We start from the raw sequence: 17517 nt of genomic DNA, 5'->3' as shown, positions 1-17517 counted from the left end.
GCTGCGCACGCGCACTCGGGACGCCGGGGGGCGGATCCCGCAACGGCCCCGCCCCCAGCGCGTGCGCGGGTCACGTGGGTCGCGGCCCGCTGTAGCTGCGGCGGCGGCGACGGGGGCGGTGGCCGAGCGTCTTTGGTGAGACCGGTTCCGAGACTGCGTCGCCTCTACAGGTACCGCACCCCCTACACCGGGCCCCGGGCCCCAGACCCTCCTGGTCTCCCTCGGCGCCCCCTGGGACTTCGGCCCGGCCCCTCCTTCTGCGCCCCACCACGCCCCCCTGGACTAGTGCCCTCAGCGCCGAGACACCCAGGCCTCCAGCACTCTTTCGTCCCTCCCTTCCCTCGGACCCCGCCCCCAGCTTCTCTCCTTCCAGAGTGTCCCCCCAGAGCGCCCCTTCCACAGCTCCATCCCGGCGTTGCACCCACACAGGACTCCCTTTTCTGGGCCCGCCCCTCCCCCAGGACCCGGCCGACCTGGGGCCCCAGCCACCCCGAACGCGGGTCCCACTCTTTCCCAGACCTGACCCAGGTGCTCCGCACGAGGCTCTGAACATCACCCCTTTGTGCTTCTTTATTGTCGTTTCCAAAGGACTTGGTCTGAGTGGGATTTGTTGTCGTCGTCTTTGTTCTGAAGTAGAAGTAATTCAGAATAAGGGAGCTCTTGGAGAAAGGGCCCCACCAGTTCCCCAGCAGCGGTCGTTCGTTTGGCTCTGCCCGGTGCTGGAGGGGAAGGGTTCTGGCGACCAGTGAGGCTGTCGCTGTTCCAAAGGAACGTGCAGCCCAGACACAGACCGGCGCTTGAAGCCAAACCCAGCGGTCCTCTCGGTGATGCTAGCAGGATGCCTGCCTGGGGGTCTTACAGTGGGCGTCGCTAGCCAGGGCTCAGGACTTTGGTAGACCTTGATCTGAATTCCCACAGCCCAGTTCTTCACTTTACCTCGGTAAGCCTCAGTTTCCCCGTCTGTAAACTGGGAACGATTAAAACTCTGCCTCGTAAGGCTGATGAGAGGGCAAGTCCGGTGATGGGAATAGAGCACTTAGCGGGGTCTTTTGCATAAAGCCAGCTCTCAGTTTTAACCCTGAGCACTACAAATAGACAAGCGCTAACGTTGAACACTGAGTTATAGTGGCTAATAGCCAAGGTTTATGGAGCAGTTATGTTCTGGGCTCTGTTCTGAGTGCTTTTTACATGTGATCTACTTTAATTCTCATTATAATCTTAGGCAGGAACTATTAGCCCCATGTTTACAGGTGATATAAGGAAAGCTCAGGTGAAGTAATGTCACCTTCACCCAAGACACGCAGCTCTTATATGGGGAGCGTGGATTCGAATCCAGGATGTCTGTTTTCAGAGTCTGTGGAACAGTAATGTTCCAGGGGCATAGAGTTCAACAAATTGGTAGTTTTTTTAGCAGATTTTTTCTTTTTGAGATAAAATTCACATAACATAAAATTCACCATTTTAGCCATTTAAACATGTACTGCTCATAGCAGCATATTCACGGTGTACATTCCTCACCACTATTTAATTCCAGAACATTCTTATCGTCCCCCAAAGAAATCCCACCCCATTAGCAGTCGCTCCCCATTTCCCACTCCCCCTGTCCTGTGGCAGCCCTAATCTACTTTCTGTCTCTGGATTTGCCTTTTCTGGACATTTCACATACATAGAGCACTATGATGTGTCGCCTTTTGTCTGGCTTCTTTAGCTCAGCATGCTGTTCTCAAGGTTTGTCCATGGCATAGCATGTATCCATACTTCATTCTTTTTATTGCTGAATAATATTCCATTATGTGGATAGACCACATGTTGTTTATCCATTCCTCTGTTGTTGGACATTTGGGTTGTTTCCACTTTTTTTTTTTTTTTTTTTTGCGGTACACGGGCCTCTCACTGCTGTGGCCTCTCCCATTGCGGAGCGCAGGCTCCGGACGCGCAGGCGCAGCGGCCACGGCTCACGGGCCCAGCCGCTCCGCGGCATGTGGGATCCTCCCGGACCGGGGCACGAACCCGCGTCCCCTGCATCGGCAGGCGGACTCTCAACCACTGCGCCACCAGGGAAGCCCTGTTGCCACTTTTTAGCTAGTGAATAATGCTGCTGTGAACACAGCTGTACAAGTTTTTGTGTGAGCGTAAGTCTTCGGTTATCTTGGGTCTGTATCTAGGAGTAGATGCTATTATTATTTTAATTCCCACTGCACAAAGGGAAACCTGAAACTGAGCGTTATCGGATCTTAGATGAGAACTCCCGTATTCTGCTCTTTCCGTGCAGTTCAGGGTAGTGGTATACTGAAACTTGGCAAAGGAAGGTAAGGAAATTCCAAAAAGTCATGATACACCAATAACTTTGTCAGAGTGCTGATGCAAAGTTTGAGAAGCTTCTCAAGTTTTCTCGCCCCGAGAGGGAAATTTGAACCTTGAAGACAAAGCATTATTTGCTTCTGTTTATTAAATAAATATCATATACCTCGCACCATCCCAGGTGCTGAGGCGGAATAGTAAAGGTGGATGTGATCCCAGCCTCACACCATCACAAGGCTGTGGGAGGATTAAAGAATTAAATCTGAAAAACAAAACTGTAAAAGAAATTTTGGAAAGTAATATGGGAAAATATCTTTATCACTTGGGACTAGGATGGGATTTCTTTTTTTTCTTTTTTTTTTTTTTGCGGTACGCGGGCCTCTCACTGCTGTGGCCTCTCCCGTTGCGGAGCACAGGCTCCGGACGCGCAGGCCCAGCGGCCACGGCTCACGGGCCCAGCCGCTCCGCGGCACGTGGGATCCTCCCGGACCGGGGCACGAACCCGTATCCCCTGCATCGGCAGGCGGACTCTCAACCACTGCGCCACCAGGGAAGCCCCTAGGATGGGATTTCTGAAATAAAACATGGCAAGCACAAACCATGCAGGGAAAAGACAGATAAATTTGAATACATTAATATTAAGATATTCAGTTCATCAAAAGCACTATAAAGAGACAAAGCATACAGAGATCTAGTATCTACAATATGGAAAGAATTCTTACAACTCTGAAAGCAAAAGAAGACAACATGTCAAAAGCTAGGAACAGGCATTTCATAGATGAGAAAACACAAACAGCACATAAACATCAAAAGAGTGTCAGTCAACCTTATTAGTAGTCAGGATATACTAGTGAAAACCACGGTGAGATGCCATTTCACAGCCAGCCTTTGGCAGGAGGTGAACTGTTGGACGTTGCCAGCCATCGAGAGGAGGCAGCATGTGCTCACACTTGCTGCTGGTGGGCGTGTAAATTGCTGCAGCTGCTTTGGCAACATCTCGCCGTTCGCATGGATTCCCTGGGGCCCAGCAGCTCGACTCATAGGCCTGTCCCTTCGAGAATCTCTTGTACACGTGCCCAGGAGACATGCACGAGAAGGTTCATGGCAGTGCCTTTCGTAATTGTAAGGTCAAAACCAACAAGGACAACCCATCGGCAGTAGAATGGTTATACGAATTGTGTGTCTGTACCGTGAGGTAGCGGCAGTGAGAGTATATGGCCTACAGCTACGGAGGCGTGGGTGAGCCCCAAAAACAACGCTGAGTGAAAGAAGGCACCAAAGGATACTTGGGGTTGGATTCCTTTATGTAAAGGTCAGAACCAGGGAAAACGGAATATTTCAGAATCCATGCTGCAGTAATAGTACACCTATTTAAAAAAAGAGAAAGAAACAAGGGAATATTACATCAGAATTTAGGAGATTGATTACCCGCCCCCCCATCCCGGTGGCAGAAGGGGATGTGACCAGGGAGGAAGCATCGGGGCTTCTAAGACTGCTTTGATTTGTGAAGTAGGGTGTCTGTGTGGGTGTTTTGTTCATTACTCTTTGAACTGTGCATAATAGGTTTTTCAACTTTTGTGTACATTTTCCAATTTCTTAAATTACATAAAATTTAGTTTTAGATATATTTCCTGCCCTCAAGAGGCCTGTGTTCTAGTTGAGGAGCCAAGATAGAGTCCAGTTACTGCACTGCTCTGCATTCTGTTTAAGTGTCATGTGGGGGAGAGAGACGGAGGGGACTCATGCTGGTGGGTGTGGAGACCTGGGAAGGGAAGGGAAGAGGGGTGTGGGCCTCCCGTCCATCCGTCCATCCGTCCATCCCCAGGGCTGGCGTGTCGTGGTGATTGTCAGCGAGTCCTGGGACTGAGCTGGGGAGAAGGGATGGGGCTTGAGCTGGTCTTGCGAGGAGAGAGAGGATGGGAGTGCTGAGAGCAAGGCTCTGAGGAGTGAAGTGAGATTTCTATTAAAAAACATTTTCAAGTCCTAACCTGCAGCCTTACTGGAAAGTGCCGGCTGTTGATGAGGGTGTTGAGGACGACCTCAGCCAGTCGATCTGAGGAGCCTCTGAGGATACTTTCTGGTTCCTGAATACACTGGAAAGGTTTTGGTTTGAGGGATGTTTCCGGATTTGCAGCTTGTCTCTGTACTGTCTTAAAAACTAGACTGACAGTCTGTCCGTCCCTCCATCTTAGTTTCCTATAACTGCTGTAACAAATTGTTCAGTGGCTTGAAACAAGACATAGTTACTCTCTTACAGTTCTGGAGGTCAGAAGTCTCAAGTCAGTCCCACCGGACTAAAGCCGGGGTGTCAGCATGGTTGTGTCACTTGGGGAGGCTCTGGGGAGAATCCATATCCTGGCCTTTGCCAGATTCTGGAGGTGCCTGCCTTCCTTGACCTGTGACCCCGCTCTGTATCTTCAGTCCAGCAGCCTCTGGTCTTTAAATCTCCCCCGCACTCTCTGACCTCTGCTTCTTGGTCACAGCTCCTTCTCTGACTCTGACCCTTCTGCCTCCATCTAATAAGGACACGTGTGATCACATTGGAGCCCCCTGGATAACGCAGGATCATCTCCCCTTCTCAAGATCCTTAATCTTCGAAGTCCCCTGGCTACATGAGGTGACATATTTACGAGGTTTGAGGATTAGGATGTGGGCATATTGGAGGGCCATTGTCTACCGACCCCACTACCTTTGGTTTGGGGGTGTTTTAATTGTCTTTTTTCCATCATACTTGCTTTATTTTCTTTGAAAACATTTTGGACAATCTGTCTTATGTTCTTGTAGCATCACCCCCAGGTAGCATTCATTTGGATAGCCTGGGGATGCCTGTGTTTCAGCCAGGACACTGCTCCCGGAGCTCTTTGATTCCCGAAGGGCTTTCTATTCGGTCTGATCTCCGTTTTCATAGTGAGGTTGAGTCAGCTAAACCGTAGGTCAGGATAATGTTACAGGCACAGCAGCCACGCCTTGAAGGCACGACTTTGCTCCTGGAGTCTCGACCATAGTTTTCCCATGATGCCTTCATAGTTGTGGTGTTACCTCAGAGGGGTATTTTTAGGCTTTTTTGGAGCAGTTTGGGGTTTATAATAAAATCGATAGGAAAGTGCGGAGACCCCATATGCCACTTACTCGTGCCCGTGCGGAGCTTCCCCTGTATCAGCCTCACTCACCAGAGTGGTGCCGTTTCTACTGAGGGCGAGTCTACCCTGACACGTCATAATCACTCCAATTCCGTAGTTTACCTAAGGGTCATATAGTCACTCAAATTCCGTAGTTTACCTAAGGGTCCTTTAGCCCTGATGAATATCGCTCTGGAGAAGTAGAAAATGCCCAGAAGACAGTAGGGAATTGCACTGCTTTTCCTGTTTTGGGGACAGTTCTGACTGTTTGCCTCTGTTGTTCACTGATGTTTTAGTTTCCGTAGAGGCAAGGAAATGAAGCTTTATAATAACTTGTACAGGTAGGGTGTACAGGGACTGGGATTTTACTGTGTTTCAGTGTTGCTTTCTAAGTAAAGGATTTCTCTAAGTTTTAGACTAGTACGTATCCACAGAACAATGAACTAGTCAAACCTCCACAGCAAGTTACAAGCAGCCTGCCATCTGTGTATACCTTAGTAGCCTTCTCCACCTAAATGTGTACTAAACCCCTTTAAAGCTGCTTCCATGAGCTTTCCTAGAACTGAACGGCTTTGCGGGGGAGTCCTGATTTCTTCTTCCATTAGAAAGACATTATTTTCCATCAGCTACTTACGGACAGAGAGAGGATTAAGAGGATGTCGGGCAGGTAGAACTTCCAATCCTTTGCCGCCGAGGTGCGAGCAAATGGATGAAAATGTCCGGCGTGTCTGAGGAGTGGCGGGGAGTCGGACACAAAGCTGCGTGCTCTCCGTCTAGCTTTGCTTCGTCCCCGTCTGGATGGACCAGGGCCCAGGCCGCCTGACTTCCTGCCCGTGACGCCACTGCCCCTCCACCGCCGCCAGCTGCCGTCTGCGCTAAACCTGATGAGCTCCTGCCTTTGGCCCAACGTTTCTGTGTGGCGTAAAGGCATCTCACAGCCTGGGCTCCCCTCCCGGCCCTGTTTCCACCCCTGGGTGTGCATCCCGCGCTGTGAGCTCCTCGCTGTTGTCACCATTTCCCAGCAGGCCGGGCTGTGCCTGCTCTCTGTGGGGGAGGCACGTCTCGCCCCCGCCCTCCTCCCTGGGGAATCGCCGTGTTGGGAGGCCCAGCACGGGTCCTCGGTGTCCGACACTTAACTGCTTTCTTCATTGCTGCCCTAGTAGTTTGGCTTTCCACGTAGACTCTCCTACAGCCTAGTGACCGTGCGTGTTTAGGCTTCTTGGCTGCGTCGTTTATTACTCATAACTAAATTGGCGTTGGGATTTATCAGTCTCTTGTGAGTTTGGTTGGTGTGAGTCACGTCTGTCCACACTGAGCTGCCTCTGGGGAGCGATGAGACGCATCTCAGGCCTAGAATGCCGTCAGCCCTCTGACGATCCGCGATTAAAACAAAATCCAGCAATGGTAACCGACGTGTAAGGTAGCTGTCTGTGATGGAATTGCAGTTTAAAATATCGTGACGGTCCGCCCTGACTGGTGGTGCAGGGGATCCAGTGGGTGGAGTTGAGAAGCGGGGTTGGAGGCCCTGGCACCGCTGGTCTCTGCTCCCCTCCGATGCCTGCACAGCTCCTGCTGGGCCTGCGCAGGACGGCCCCGGGGGCCTTGCCCACGAGGGGTTTCTTTTTGTAAAGGATCGCAGGTGTTGGTTTGGTGGTCCCCTCCCCGCGGGACGGGACTGAGAGCTGAGCTAGTCTGGGTGGTGCGATTTCACGCAGCAGCTGATCTGCGAGCTCCTGCTCCGTCCGCGCCAGGGGTTGTGCGAGGTGCTGGAGGAGTGTGTGGGGAGATCCGGCCCCCCAGGGAACGCAGCCTTGGGTGGGGGGGTTTCAAAACCGAAACAGGCACCAGGCAGTGTCTAGGGTGGAGGGAGAGGGGAGAGGTGGCGCTGGCGTTTCCTTCCATCTCCTCATCCTTAAGCCCGCGGCCGCAGGCAGGCTGGAAGGGGCCATCCCTCCGTGCCGCTGTCGCGCCCGGGACTCGCGTGCTCAGCTGGGCAGCCCGGATCTGCCGGGATGTGGAACAGGTGCTGCGGCCGAGCGGAGGGTCTAGTGCTCTGTGGCTGGGGCGCAGCACAGTGGTTTGCAGAGAGAAGGATGAGGCCCGGGGAAGCCCAGCAGATGCCCGGGACAGGTCGGGGGCAGGGTGTCTGCTCGCCGTCCTGGGTCTCCCTCCAAGCGGTCTGGACAGATTTTGTCCTGTGTGATGAGATGTTCCTTCAGGAACAAGGTGCAGGAGCGGGGTTGCCTCCCAGCCCAGCCTTCCACCAGACGGGCACTGGCGGCGCCTGCCTTCTTCCCAGACCAGGTGATGCGTCGCTGCCTGTGCCGGGAATCACGGCCCGAGAGTTGTTCTGTTTCCTTAACTTTTAAAACGCTTTGGTCGTAGTTTTACATAAACTTATCCCAGCTGAGCTGTGAAGGGGAGGCAATTGTTTCCTGTTGGTTCTTGTTCACAGCTTGTCCTGAAGAGAAGACAGAGCAGTGTATTCCTGAAGGCCCAGGGCTGGCGGAGGAGGTAAGAGGAAACCACGGGTACTTAATGACTTGAGCAGAAAAATCGGGGAACTCGGTCGCAGTCAGGCTTCTTTTGCTGAAGTTTTTCCTTCTGAGATGTTCAGTTCTTGAATGGTGTTTGAGAGGGTCGAAGTTCCCTTTACACAGCTTCCTCTTGGGGTGAGGTCATTGCCTGAGGCACACCTGACCTTTTTAGCTGGAACCCTGTTACAGACACTCCTGCAATTCATTTTCCCACAAGTATTTCTTTGGCTACGATCCAGTAGTCCTTGATATGCGGTTTTCAATTTTTCATTGAAAACACCGTTTTAACATTTTAGATGTGTGCCCACCTGTTATTTGGAAGAACAGATTTAATGTTCCACGTATCCAGTTTTTTGGTCATAGTTGTTTCAAATTTTATCACATTTTGTTTGAAAAGTACTGGTGCATACAAGTATTATGTTTCACATTTGCTCTCTTCATGGCCTAGTATCTGACAAAAGGCACGTGTCCACTTTAAAAAATTATTTCAGGAACTCCTAACTTAGATGGTTGGACTTGGATTCTCGGTTTTTATGTTCTTCCTTGTAAGGAGCTACTGTTTTGGTTGTTTCTCTGGGAATCTTGAGTTAGCAGCATGCGGGGCCGGCAGTCAATGGAAGTGCTCAGTGCCTGGCAGGGGCCTCTCCAGCCAGCACCTGCCTCCTCAGGACGCGGCTGTGTATCGAGATGGTGCAGCAGGGGGGACCCTTGGAGAGGGTGACGCGTCACGGCCTCATCGCTAGCATCCGGAAGCTTTGAGAGGTGCTCATGCACAGCAGAAAAGGGGTGAACACGTGGAAGGCGGAGGACCGTGACTGAACCGCTTTCAGAGGATTTGAAGCAGCGCCCAGAGTGCGTTCTGCCTTAGTGGGGCGGACCTGCCGGAAGAAGGAAAGCGTCTTCAGCCCAGACTGCATGGATCTTGATAGTTCATGTTTTAGGAAATCTCACCCAGTGTGGTCCGTGAAGAAGCATTACCCCAGAGGAGCATGTGATTGTTTTCATCTTATTAAGTAATTGGTTTGTGTGCTTAATAAAGTTTCTAATGTTTTCTTTTCTTGACCAATTTTGGCATCCTTATCGTAGGAGGTAAGTCCCTCTGAACAGAACCTCAAACTGTACAGCACTTTACTTACTGGGAATAAGGTGGCCCCTTCAGTCATTTCCTGCATTGCTATTTGAGAAGGACGTTTCTTTAACTTACTTAATGCCACACCAACTTAGAGTTACGGTAGGAGTGGAAATTTTAACGTTTGAGGGGTTATAGCCTCATTGTGAGGCACTGAGGAATCCTACTGTCTGTTTCTTTCAGTTTTCTGTCATATTTCTTTTGTGTGTTTTGTTGGTTTGTAATTTGGACCGCACACTTATGTGCATACTCAACACACAGATAGATATCGATGTATACATATTTATATTCAGTCGTTTTTCCCTTGTTTTATGTGCCTGTTACCACAGTGTGGTATCATTCTTACAGTGTGTTCCATTCCAGAGGTTAATTTGTTTTCTCCACTCTGCAAACCTTGGTTGAGCTCAAATTGCATTGCGCTGGAGTGGGAAGGAATTCACTTATTCTTCCTTAAGCTTATGCCAATTTTTGCTGCTATTGTCGGGGATTTTTCTTAGTTTCAGCTTTTATTTTTTTCCTATTCTAATGCAGTTTCTATGAAAGGGGCCACTTCCAGAAGTTTTACATAAATGTTTGTTTGGCTTGAATCTATTTTCTTTTATTAATATATAATAAATGCTATATCCGTGTGTTTGTGCATATCAGAGCTCCCTGTAATGTAATTGTGGTCTGTTCTGCTCTTTTTGATGTTTGACCCTCACTTGGTAGCGCACCGTTGGCTCAGGCCTCGGTGGCTCCCCGGGTCTCGTCCAGGACGAAGTTCGTCGGCCTTGGTCGTGCCCGGCCTTTCTCTGCCTTTCTGAGCACAGGCAGACATACACCGACCGGTTCGTATGGCATTTAAAGTTGTTTTGTTAAATGTTCGTCTCTTCTTCTAGGTAGTTATTTACTTCCTCTTTGAGTCCTTAGTGTCTGTCACGGTACATGGCACATAATAGGTGCGTCGCGATGCTTGCTGTGTGAATACTTACAAGAATTGAACTGGGCTTTTCTTTCCCCACACGTTAAGGGGCCAGGGAAAGGTAGTGGTGTGCCAGTGACATCAGCAAGAGGGAGCGTGCTTATGCACTATCATTTGAGAAAACCATTTCTTCAAGTTTGGGGAGTATCTCTTTTTAAATGTACATTTATGAATATTATTTATACATAATCTAATTTATGTTTATTTGATGTTAAAGTTTTTTAGAGCTTAGTTTTGTCTCAAATGGGTTGTAAGGTACTTGAGGCTAAGGCCCTGTCTTAATATTGCCTCTGTTTCTTCTACTTTGTCTCTCCAGGGATAGTAGGCCCTCTGCGCTTGCCGGTTTTGAATAAATATAAATTCAATAAAAGAAAGAAACATACCTCTCAGCTGTTACATGAATTAAAAGGTCTGTGTCTGTCACTGTGCTGGACCATGAGCTTTTTTTAGCATAGGGCATATTGTGTTTCTCTCCGTAGCCACACCATTTAGCACAGTGCCTGGATTTTAGTAGGAATTTGGTAACTCTTGATAACTGTGTTGACTCATCTTCTTGGAAGGAAAGAACTTTATAAGCTACAGATGTTAAATAATGAGATCATAAATTGTCTGGATCCATGGGCTGTGTGCATCAGAACAGTTACTGTTATTTGAATGCAAAATTGTTAAGCTCTGATGTCCTCAGATGCCTTTCTTCCCCAGCTCTGTGCGTGTTCCTTTAACTCACTAAGCAAAGGCCACCTCTCTCGCTGCCCTCCCTTGCAGGCTGCCATGGCTGCCGTCGACAGCTTCTACCTCTTGTACAGGGAAATCGCCAGGTCCTGCAACTGCTACATGGAAGCCCTCGCCTTGGTTGGAGCCTGGTACACGGCCAGAAAAAGCATCACCGTCGTCTGTGACTTTTACAGCCTGATCAGGCTGCATTTCATCCCGCGCCTGGTGAGCAGAGCAGACCTGGTCAAGCAGTATGGAAGATGGGCAGTCGTGAGTGGTAAGAGATGAGTTTTCAGTTATTGCCTAATCTCAAAATGAAATCATCTGTCCTGTTTATTCTGTGTTTTAAGTTGGATGCATCATTCCTGGAATTACCGAATTTGATGTAATGTTTTCATGGGATAAAAAAATAAAACTACGCTGTTATGATTATGTGTGCATTTCTTACCGCCCTCATCTTGGAAGAATTTCCCTGTGATTTCTGAGCTTCTTATTCTGCCCCGTCCTGCTCCCAGTCCTGCTCCACCCCACCTTCCTACCCTTTGCTTTTCCTTCTCGCTCTCTGTTTTGAAAGTGTCCTTACAAACTGGTACCACTTTCAGAAATACTTCCCTTATTTTAAATTTCATTTTAATTTACCATTGTTTCCCAGGAAAGTACCTCCTGGCACTCATTCAAGCCAGGTGAGAGTTTGAAAACGGTTTCCCCCTGTGTCTCACAGTCAACTTGGTGAATGTAAAACAGCCCTTCCTCTGCCTGCCAGGGTGTCAGGGCGAGTATTTGAGTGGCCTGTGTCATGGATTTGGCCTTGTGCTTGACTGATCACTTACAGAGCTCGGTTTATTTCTAGTGTGAATCCTTCTCTGATTAAACTCGGACACGGTATTTAAAGGCCATTTTAAAGGTCCCACTGAGAAACGAGTTTGCCCGCTTTTCCCGGCTTGTACTGTAGGTGCAACAGATGGGATCGGAAGGGCCTACGCAGAGGAGTTGGCCAGCCGTGGGCTCAACATCGTCCTGATCAGTCGGAACCAAGAGAAGCTGCAGACGGTCGCTAGAGACATAGCTGACGCCTACAAAGTGGAGACGGACATCATTGTCGCGGACTTCAGCAATGGCCGCGAGATCTACGGCCTGATCCGGGAAGCCCTGAAGGACAGAGACGTTGGCATCCTGGTGAACAACGTGGGCGTGTTCTACCCCTACCCACAGTACTTCACGCAGGTCTCGGAGGACACGCTCTGGGACATCGTCAATGTGAACATTGCCGCCGCCAGTCTGATGGTCCACATAGTGCTGCCCGGGATGGTGGAGAGGAAGAAAGGGGCCATCGTCACCATCTCCTCCGGCTCCTGCTGCAAACCAACCCCCCAGCTGGCGGCGTTTTCCGCGTCTAAGGTAATGCGTTCCCAGCTGGAAAGTGAGATCATCACGCAGGACAGTGTTTATCACAGTGGTTTGGTCCACTTTGTTGAGCTCTTTGGCAGCAGCTCGTGTTTGCTTATGCTGTATTTTTTCCCTGCAATGACCGTTAAGTCTTTTTTTTTCTCCTGAATTTCTTCCGAGTTCCTGAAAAATTAAGTCTTTTCCCCTCCTGTTTTAACAGGCTTACCTAGACCACTTCAGCAGAGCATTGCAGTATGAATATGCTTCCAAAGGAATCTTCGTACAGAGCCTAATCCCGTTCTACGTAGCTACCAACGTGTCCACCCCTGGCAGCTTTCTGCACAAGTGCCCGTGGTTGGTGCCTTCGCCACAAGTGTACGCACGTCATGCTGTTTCTACCCTTGGCATTTCAAAAAGGACCACGGGATACTGGTCCCATTCCATCCAGGTAACGGTGTGCGCTCAGCTCTTGTAATTAGGTTAATGCATCCTCAGCCTTTTTTAAATGATACGTGGGAATCTGATTGAAGCATGATGCTGAAAGGTGAGGATTGTAAATTCTGATTCTCAAACCTTAGAGGGCTCCAGTTTCAGGATCCATCTCACGGGCTTTGAGTTCTTTTCCATCTTCACCATTCCCGTTTGTTTCTTACCTTTTTTTTTTTTTTTTGCGGTACGCGGGCCTCTCACTGCTGCGGCCCCTCCCGTTGCGGAGCACAGGCTCCGGACGCGCAGGCTCAGCGGCCACGGCTCACGGGCCCAGCCGCTCCGTGGCACGTGGGATCCTTCCGGACCGGGGCACGAACCCGTGTCCCCTGCATCGGCAGGCGGACTCCCAACCACTGCGCCACCAGGGAAGCCCTATTTCTTACCTTTTTAAGTCCCGCCTGTCTCAGTCTCTGGGGAACGCATGGCATTTGTATTTTAAGCGCTGTACACTTTTCCAACAAGCTGGATGTGTACCCTCGCTGTGGACGTCCTCCCCGCGGCTCATTGTTCCCAAGTCCTACTGAGCCAGGTCCCCACGGGGGCTATGCTGTGGCCCATTGGTCAGGATCCCCGAAGGCGCCCAGAGCCTTGCAGAACCTGAAGCCTCCGGCTTTTCCGCAGTTCCCAGTGCCTGGAGACTTGGCACCCCTCTCCTGCTCATGCTGTTACCTCAGCGGGCCGATGAGTCAGCCTCTGGGGCTGATCCGCCAGTGCCCAGAGGATGAAATTCTTTCCTCTTCCGCTAGCTCTCTCCCTCCCACTAGCCAGTGTGCTGCAAGCTCCCCGGACAAGCCAGTGAGTCTCCGCCTGCCCCTCCTTAGGAAACGGGCCGAGTCTGTCAGTGTTGCGCAGGGCTTCTCCACCTGGGCACTAATGGTGTAGAGGTTGGCTCATTCCTTGTTGTGGGACCTTCCTGTGCACTGTACGATGTTCACAGCATCCTGGATCTCTGCCCACTAGATACCAGTAGCGCCACCACCCCACTTTTGACGGCTAATACTGTTTCTGGACCTTGCCGAATGTCCGCTGGGGGGATGTGGCCCTGGAGACCCCCTGGAGCAGAGCAACATCAGCGGACATCCTCCCTGTATCCCCGAGCCTTCCTCGCCACACCTGAAGACACTCTTTCAGGGGCCTGGTGTTTTTGACTCAGTGCTTTTGTTTAACTTAGCACCACTCTGCCTCTCAGTCCCCAGTTTTCTCACGTAGTACTAAGCACGTATGCAATTTTCTCTCTCACCTACCTTTTATTCCTGGGCTGATTTGTAATTCTTACCCACATTCCATACTATTCATGTACAGTAGTCCTATCACTGCATGTAGGTGTGTCCCACCTCGTTAGAGAAAGGGGGCGGGTGGGCGGTGATCGCATTTCTGTTCCCCAGAGAGTCTAGCATAGGGTCTTATACAAAAGCAGTTGCTCAGTGCAGGAGCCCCTAAGGTTTTTTCCTCTTTTGTATTTATGGGATTGGTGATGTTTGTTGGTTTAAATGATTGCTGATCTGTGCATTTTGTTGTCGATGACTCTGGGTTCTAACCTTACAATCTTTTTCTCTTTCATTTTTAGTTTCTTTTTGCACAGTATATGCCTGAATGGCTCTGGGTGTGGGGAGCAAATATTCTCAATCGTTCCCTACGTAAGGAGGCCTTAGCCTGCAAAGCGTGAAGCTGGCTGATGGTTGGGAAGTGTTTGCCAACTCGGGGATCCTGCAGTATTCTACATTTGGAAGAACACATGTAATTTATCTTCTGCATTTTCTTTCATTACCGATCATTTAGCATACTGTTGACCCATTTGCAAAACAAACATAACACTTTTAAGAATGCTGTGGAAAAGCCTCAAGGGCCACTTGGAAGGCACAGAGTAAATAAATAACGACCACCACACAAGAACCATGAGGAAACCTAAATTTTGATGCTTTTTTTTTTTTTTTTAAGCTGTTCAAAAGTTGTGTGATTTATGTTTGTTCTAAGAGCTACTAGCAATCTGATGTTGAAATATGATGTGACTTGTCACCTCTTACTATTTCACGTGTTGTTTCTTAAGGGAAATTATTTCAGTAGATGAGTTATAGTGTTGGTTTTCAAATGTTCATCAGGAAAAACTATTTAAAAGTGTTATTTTCTAGGTAAGATTGCTGGTGTAACTCGTGGAAATCTGTATTATATTGTGTAGCTCTAGTTGTTTGGCTCTCTGTGTATGAAATGCTGCTCTTCAACTGATACTTCGTTAGAGAACCACATATGTACGTGTGCTGTGTGCATCTAGGCAACTTTATTTAGGGGTGAGTTACTTTAAAAAAGATTTCTCGTCAAGATGGCTTAATGTGGAATCGTAAGGGTATTAAAATTCTAGATTTTTCCTTTTCATACTAAACAAGGCTACCCAATTTTGTGTTATGGATTTGCCAAGTATAATATTACTTACAACATTTTTTTTTAATCTACTAAGGAATTAATTCATTCCTAGATTTGGACATATAATAATTGACCCTCAGTCATCTTCTGATTTATAATTACTGTGGATAAGTAATGATTTTTCAGCCTGTGACCCATTTTATAACAAATTTAGCCCTTTAGAGCTTGTTATACCTCGTTGTCAAACACTTTTCTATGTAATATTATTCCATTCCAGTGGCATTATTGGTGTAAACGTCAAATATTTATAGAATAGTAGTTAAAATATTGACAGATTATGTGTGTGTGATATGACATATTGTATCTGTTGAAATAAGTTAGAAGCTCATTCTTGGTTTGTGTAATGGATTTATGCATTATAGTGAATACTTTTATTGGTATGAAGGTGATTATGCACAACCCACCACAATATGGGTTTGCACTGAAACCTACTGTGAAGTCTTTTTGGTTCAGGTCCTATAAAGCCAAACATTTTTGAGAACCACATAGGTAGTGCTTTGACAGTTGTAAATCACTATACGAATATGACCATATGGGCAAATTTGAAATTCACAGTTTAATATTGCAACATTGATGCAGAAACTTGTAAATCGAAATCAGGACTTTTATGAAATTGCTTTCTCCTGAGATAATATTCCATTACGAGTAGGCCTAAGTATGCTTTTATGTTATGCCCACAATTTTGCCAGTGACATTGCCTTAGTATTTCCAGATCTGACTTGGACTCAAGATCAGAAGTTAAGTTCAGAGCTCTTCCACTTACAGATCAGGCCTTCATCACTTAAGAGGAAGAAATTCAGGTGTGAAAATTTACACACTAGTGATACTACGTAGAACTGACCTTTCTAAGATACTACGTAGAACTGACCTTTTTGCTTCCAAGTTGGCTTGGAAGCCTTTATTTTGTCATATTTGGCATTTCCCCACCCGACAATTTATGGTCATTAAGACTAGAGAAAATTTGACTTCATGCCACGGTGACTTGAACTTTAATTGACATATAATAAGAAGCAGCAACTTGATGTAAAAATACCATATTTATATCTAAGGTGTTATGTGGTACAGCGGTGTCTTATATTTATAGATTAGGTGTTGGATCATTGTTATATGATGAGACTAAGTATACCATGTCAGTGATGTTTTTAAAATTCTCTCCTTGGCAGGACATGTGTAAATATGCTGATTAGTGCAAAGTTCATGAAAGATCAAAACCAAGACTCTTCCTTAGGTTTTACCTTTCCCAGACAGAGCTCATTTGAGAGTCATAATCGGACCACTGTAGATGGGGTTTCTTATTAAGAATGTGGGAAATAAGAACCTTTGAAAACAGTCTGTGGCCTGAAAACTTAACAATAAAAGCAGTTGCTTCTGCTTCCTTTGGAAGAGGTTTTGCTCCATGTGTTTGTAAATTGGTTGTTTGGAAAGAGAGATACATATTTTTCCCTGTAGGAACAATTATTTTAAAGTTACAAAAAATTAATCTCTGAACACCTGTGATAGTAACTCATTAAAAGCTGGTAACTTGGGGCTTCCCTGGTGGCGCAGTGGTTGAGAATCCGCCTGCCGATGCAGGGGACACGGGTTCGTGCCCCGGTCTGGGAAGATCCCACATGCTGCGGAGCGGCTGGGCCCGTGAGCCATGGCCGCTGAGCCTGTGCATCCGGAGCCTGCGCTCTGCAAAGGGAGAGGCCACAACAGTGAGAGGCCCGTGTACCACAAAAAAAAAAAAAAAAAAAAAAAAAAAGCTGGTAACTCAGTAAGAACACTGTGCGTGACCACGTGTCTCATGAATCTTTTGAGACTACAGAGTTGATTTCTTGCTCTCATTCTCCTGATAGGTTGAATAAGATAAAGGCTGATTTTGATCACTGACATTGGCTATGTGGAGGTCACTGCTGGTTTTGTCATGCTCCATTTTCATCGAGTGGTGGGGATGAGAGTAGTGGGTTCAAGAAAGAGTGGGAAGAAAAAGGGAGTCAGTGAGTAGAGACAGCTCTGCGGAGGAGTCTGTTTTGTTTTAACCTGTTACTTAAACTCTTGGCATATTTGGGAACCAGAGGGTTAAGTGGTGTCCTCAGCATTGACATTGTTTGCCCTAGGAAACTAGTCTCTCTGTGTCTCTGTCTCAGTACTGGCTCAGGCTGTTACTCTTTAAAATAGCACTCAGTGTTAATAAAGGTTTACTTTCCCATGGAATTGTGAATGCTTTATTATATACATGAAGGGCCAGTTTAGGAAGTTATTAGAACCTGGAGTGGTGGAAAACCGGTAGACCAGGATTCTGGGGCTCTCAGCCTTCCTTGGTCAATTTCCAGGCCACCTCCTGTCATGCCCCAGGCCCCCTGCAGTTTCTAGGATTCTCGGGAGCTGGCAGCAGTCTCTCTTCCCCCGCTTCCGACTTCACTATCACGTGACAAGGATGTTTGCAATTCATCAGTCTGCCTCTGTTCCGAACAGTTGGGC

General features: G+C 48.0%; 1 protein-coding gene across 3 annotated transcripts; it reads left to right on the top strand.

Annotated features, from left to right (window-relative positions):
- Positions 1–56: 56 nt before the first annotated feature.
- HSDL1 (hydroxysteroid dehydrogenase like 1) lies at positions 57–16437 on the top strand. Of its 3 annotated transcripts, none has more exons than XM_067018554.1 (6): positions 57–170; positions 7876–7934; positions 10813–11038; positions 11714–12159; positions 12368–12595; positions 14204–16437. In XM_067018554.1, the coding sequence occupies exons 3-6, from the start codon at positions 10819–10821 to the stop codon at positions 14300–14302; spliced, it is 993 nt and encodes a 330-aa protein (XP_066874655.1). In that variant the 5' UTR covers positions 57–170; positions 7876–7934; positions 10813–10818; the 3' UTR covers positions 14303–16437. The 3 variants fall into 3 exon arrangements, with proteins under 3 accessions (XP_066874655.1, XP_066874657.1, XP_058901501.1); XM_067018556.1 differs by having other exon boundaries at positions 73–170; positions 7876–7951; XM_059045518.2 differs by lacking the exon at positions 7876–7934 and having other exon boundaries at positions 77–170.
- Positions 16438–17517: the final 1080 nt, after the last annotated feature.

Source organism: Kogia breviceps, chromosome 18, assembly GCF_026419965.1.
Source record: "Kogia breviceps isolate mKogBre1 chromosome 18, mKogBre1 haplotype 1, whole genome shotgun sequence".
Lineage (NCBI taxonomy): Eukaryota > Metazoa > Chordata > Mammalia > Artiodactyla > Physeteridae > Kogia > Kogia breviceps.
The sequence above is the reverse complement of the archived record's forward strand: the minus strand, read 5'-3'. Positions and strand labels throughout refer to the sequence as shown.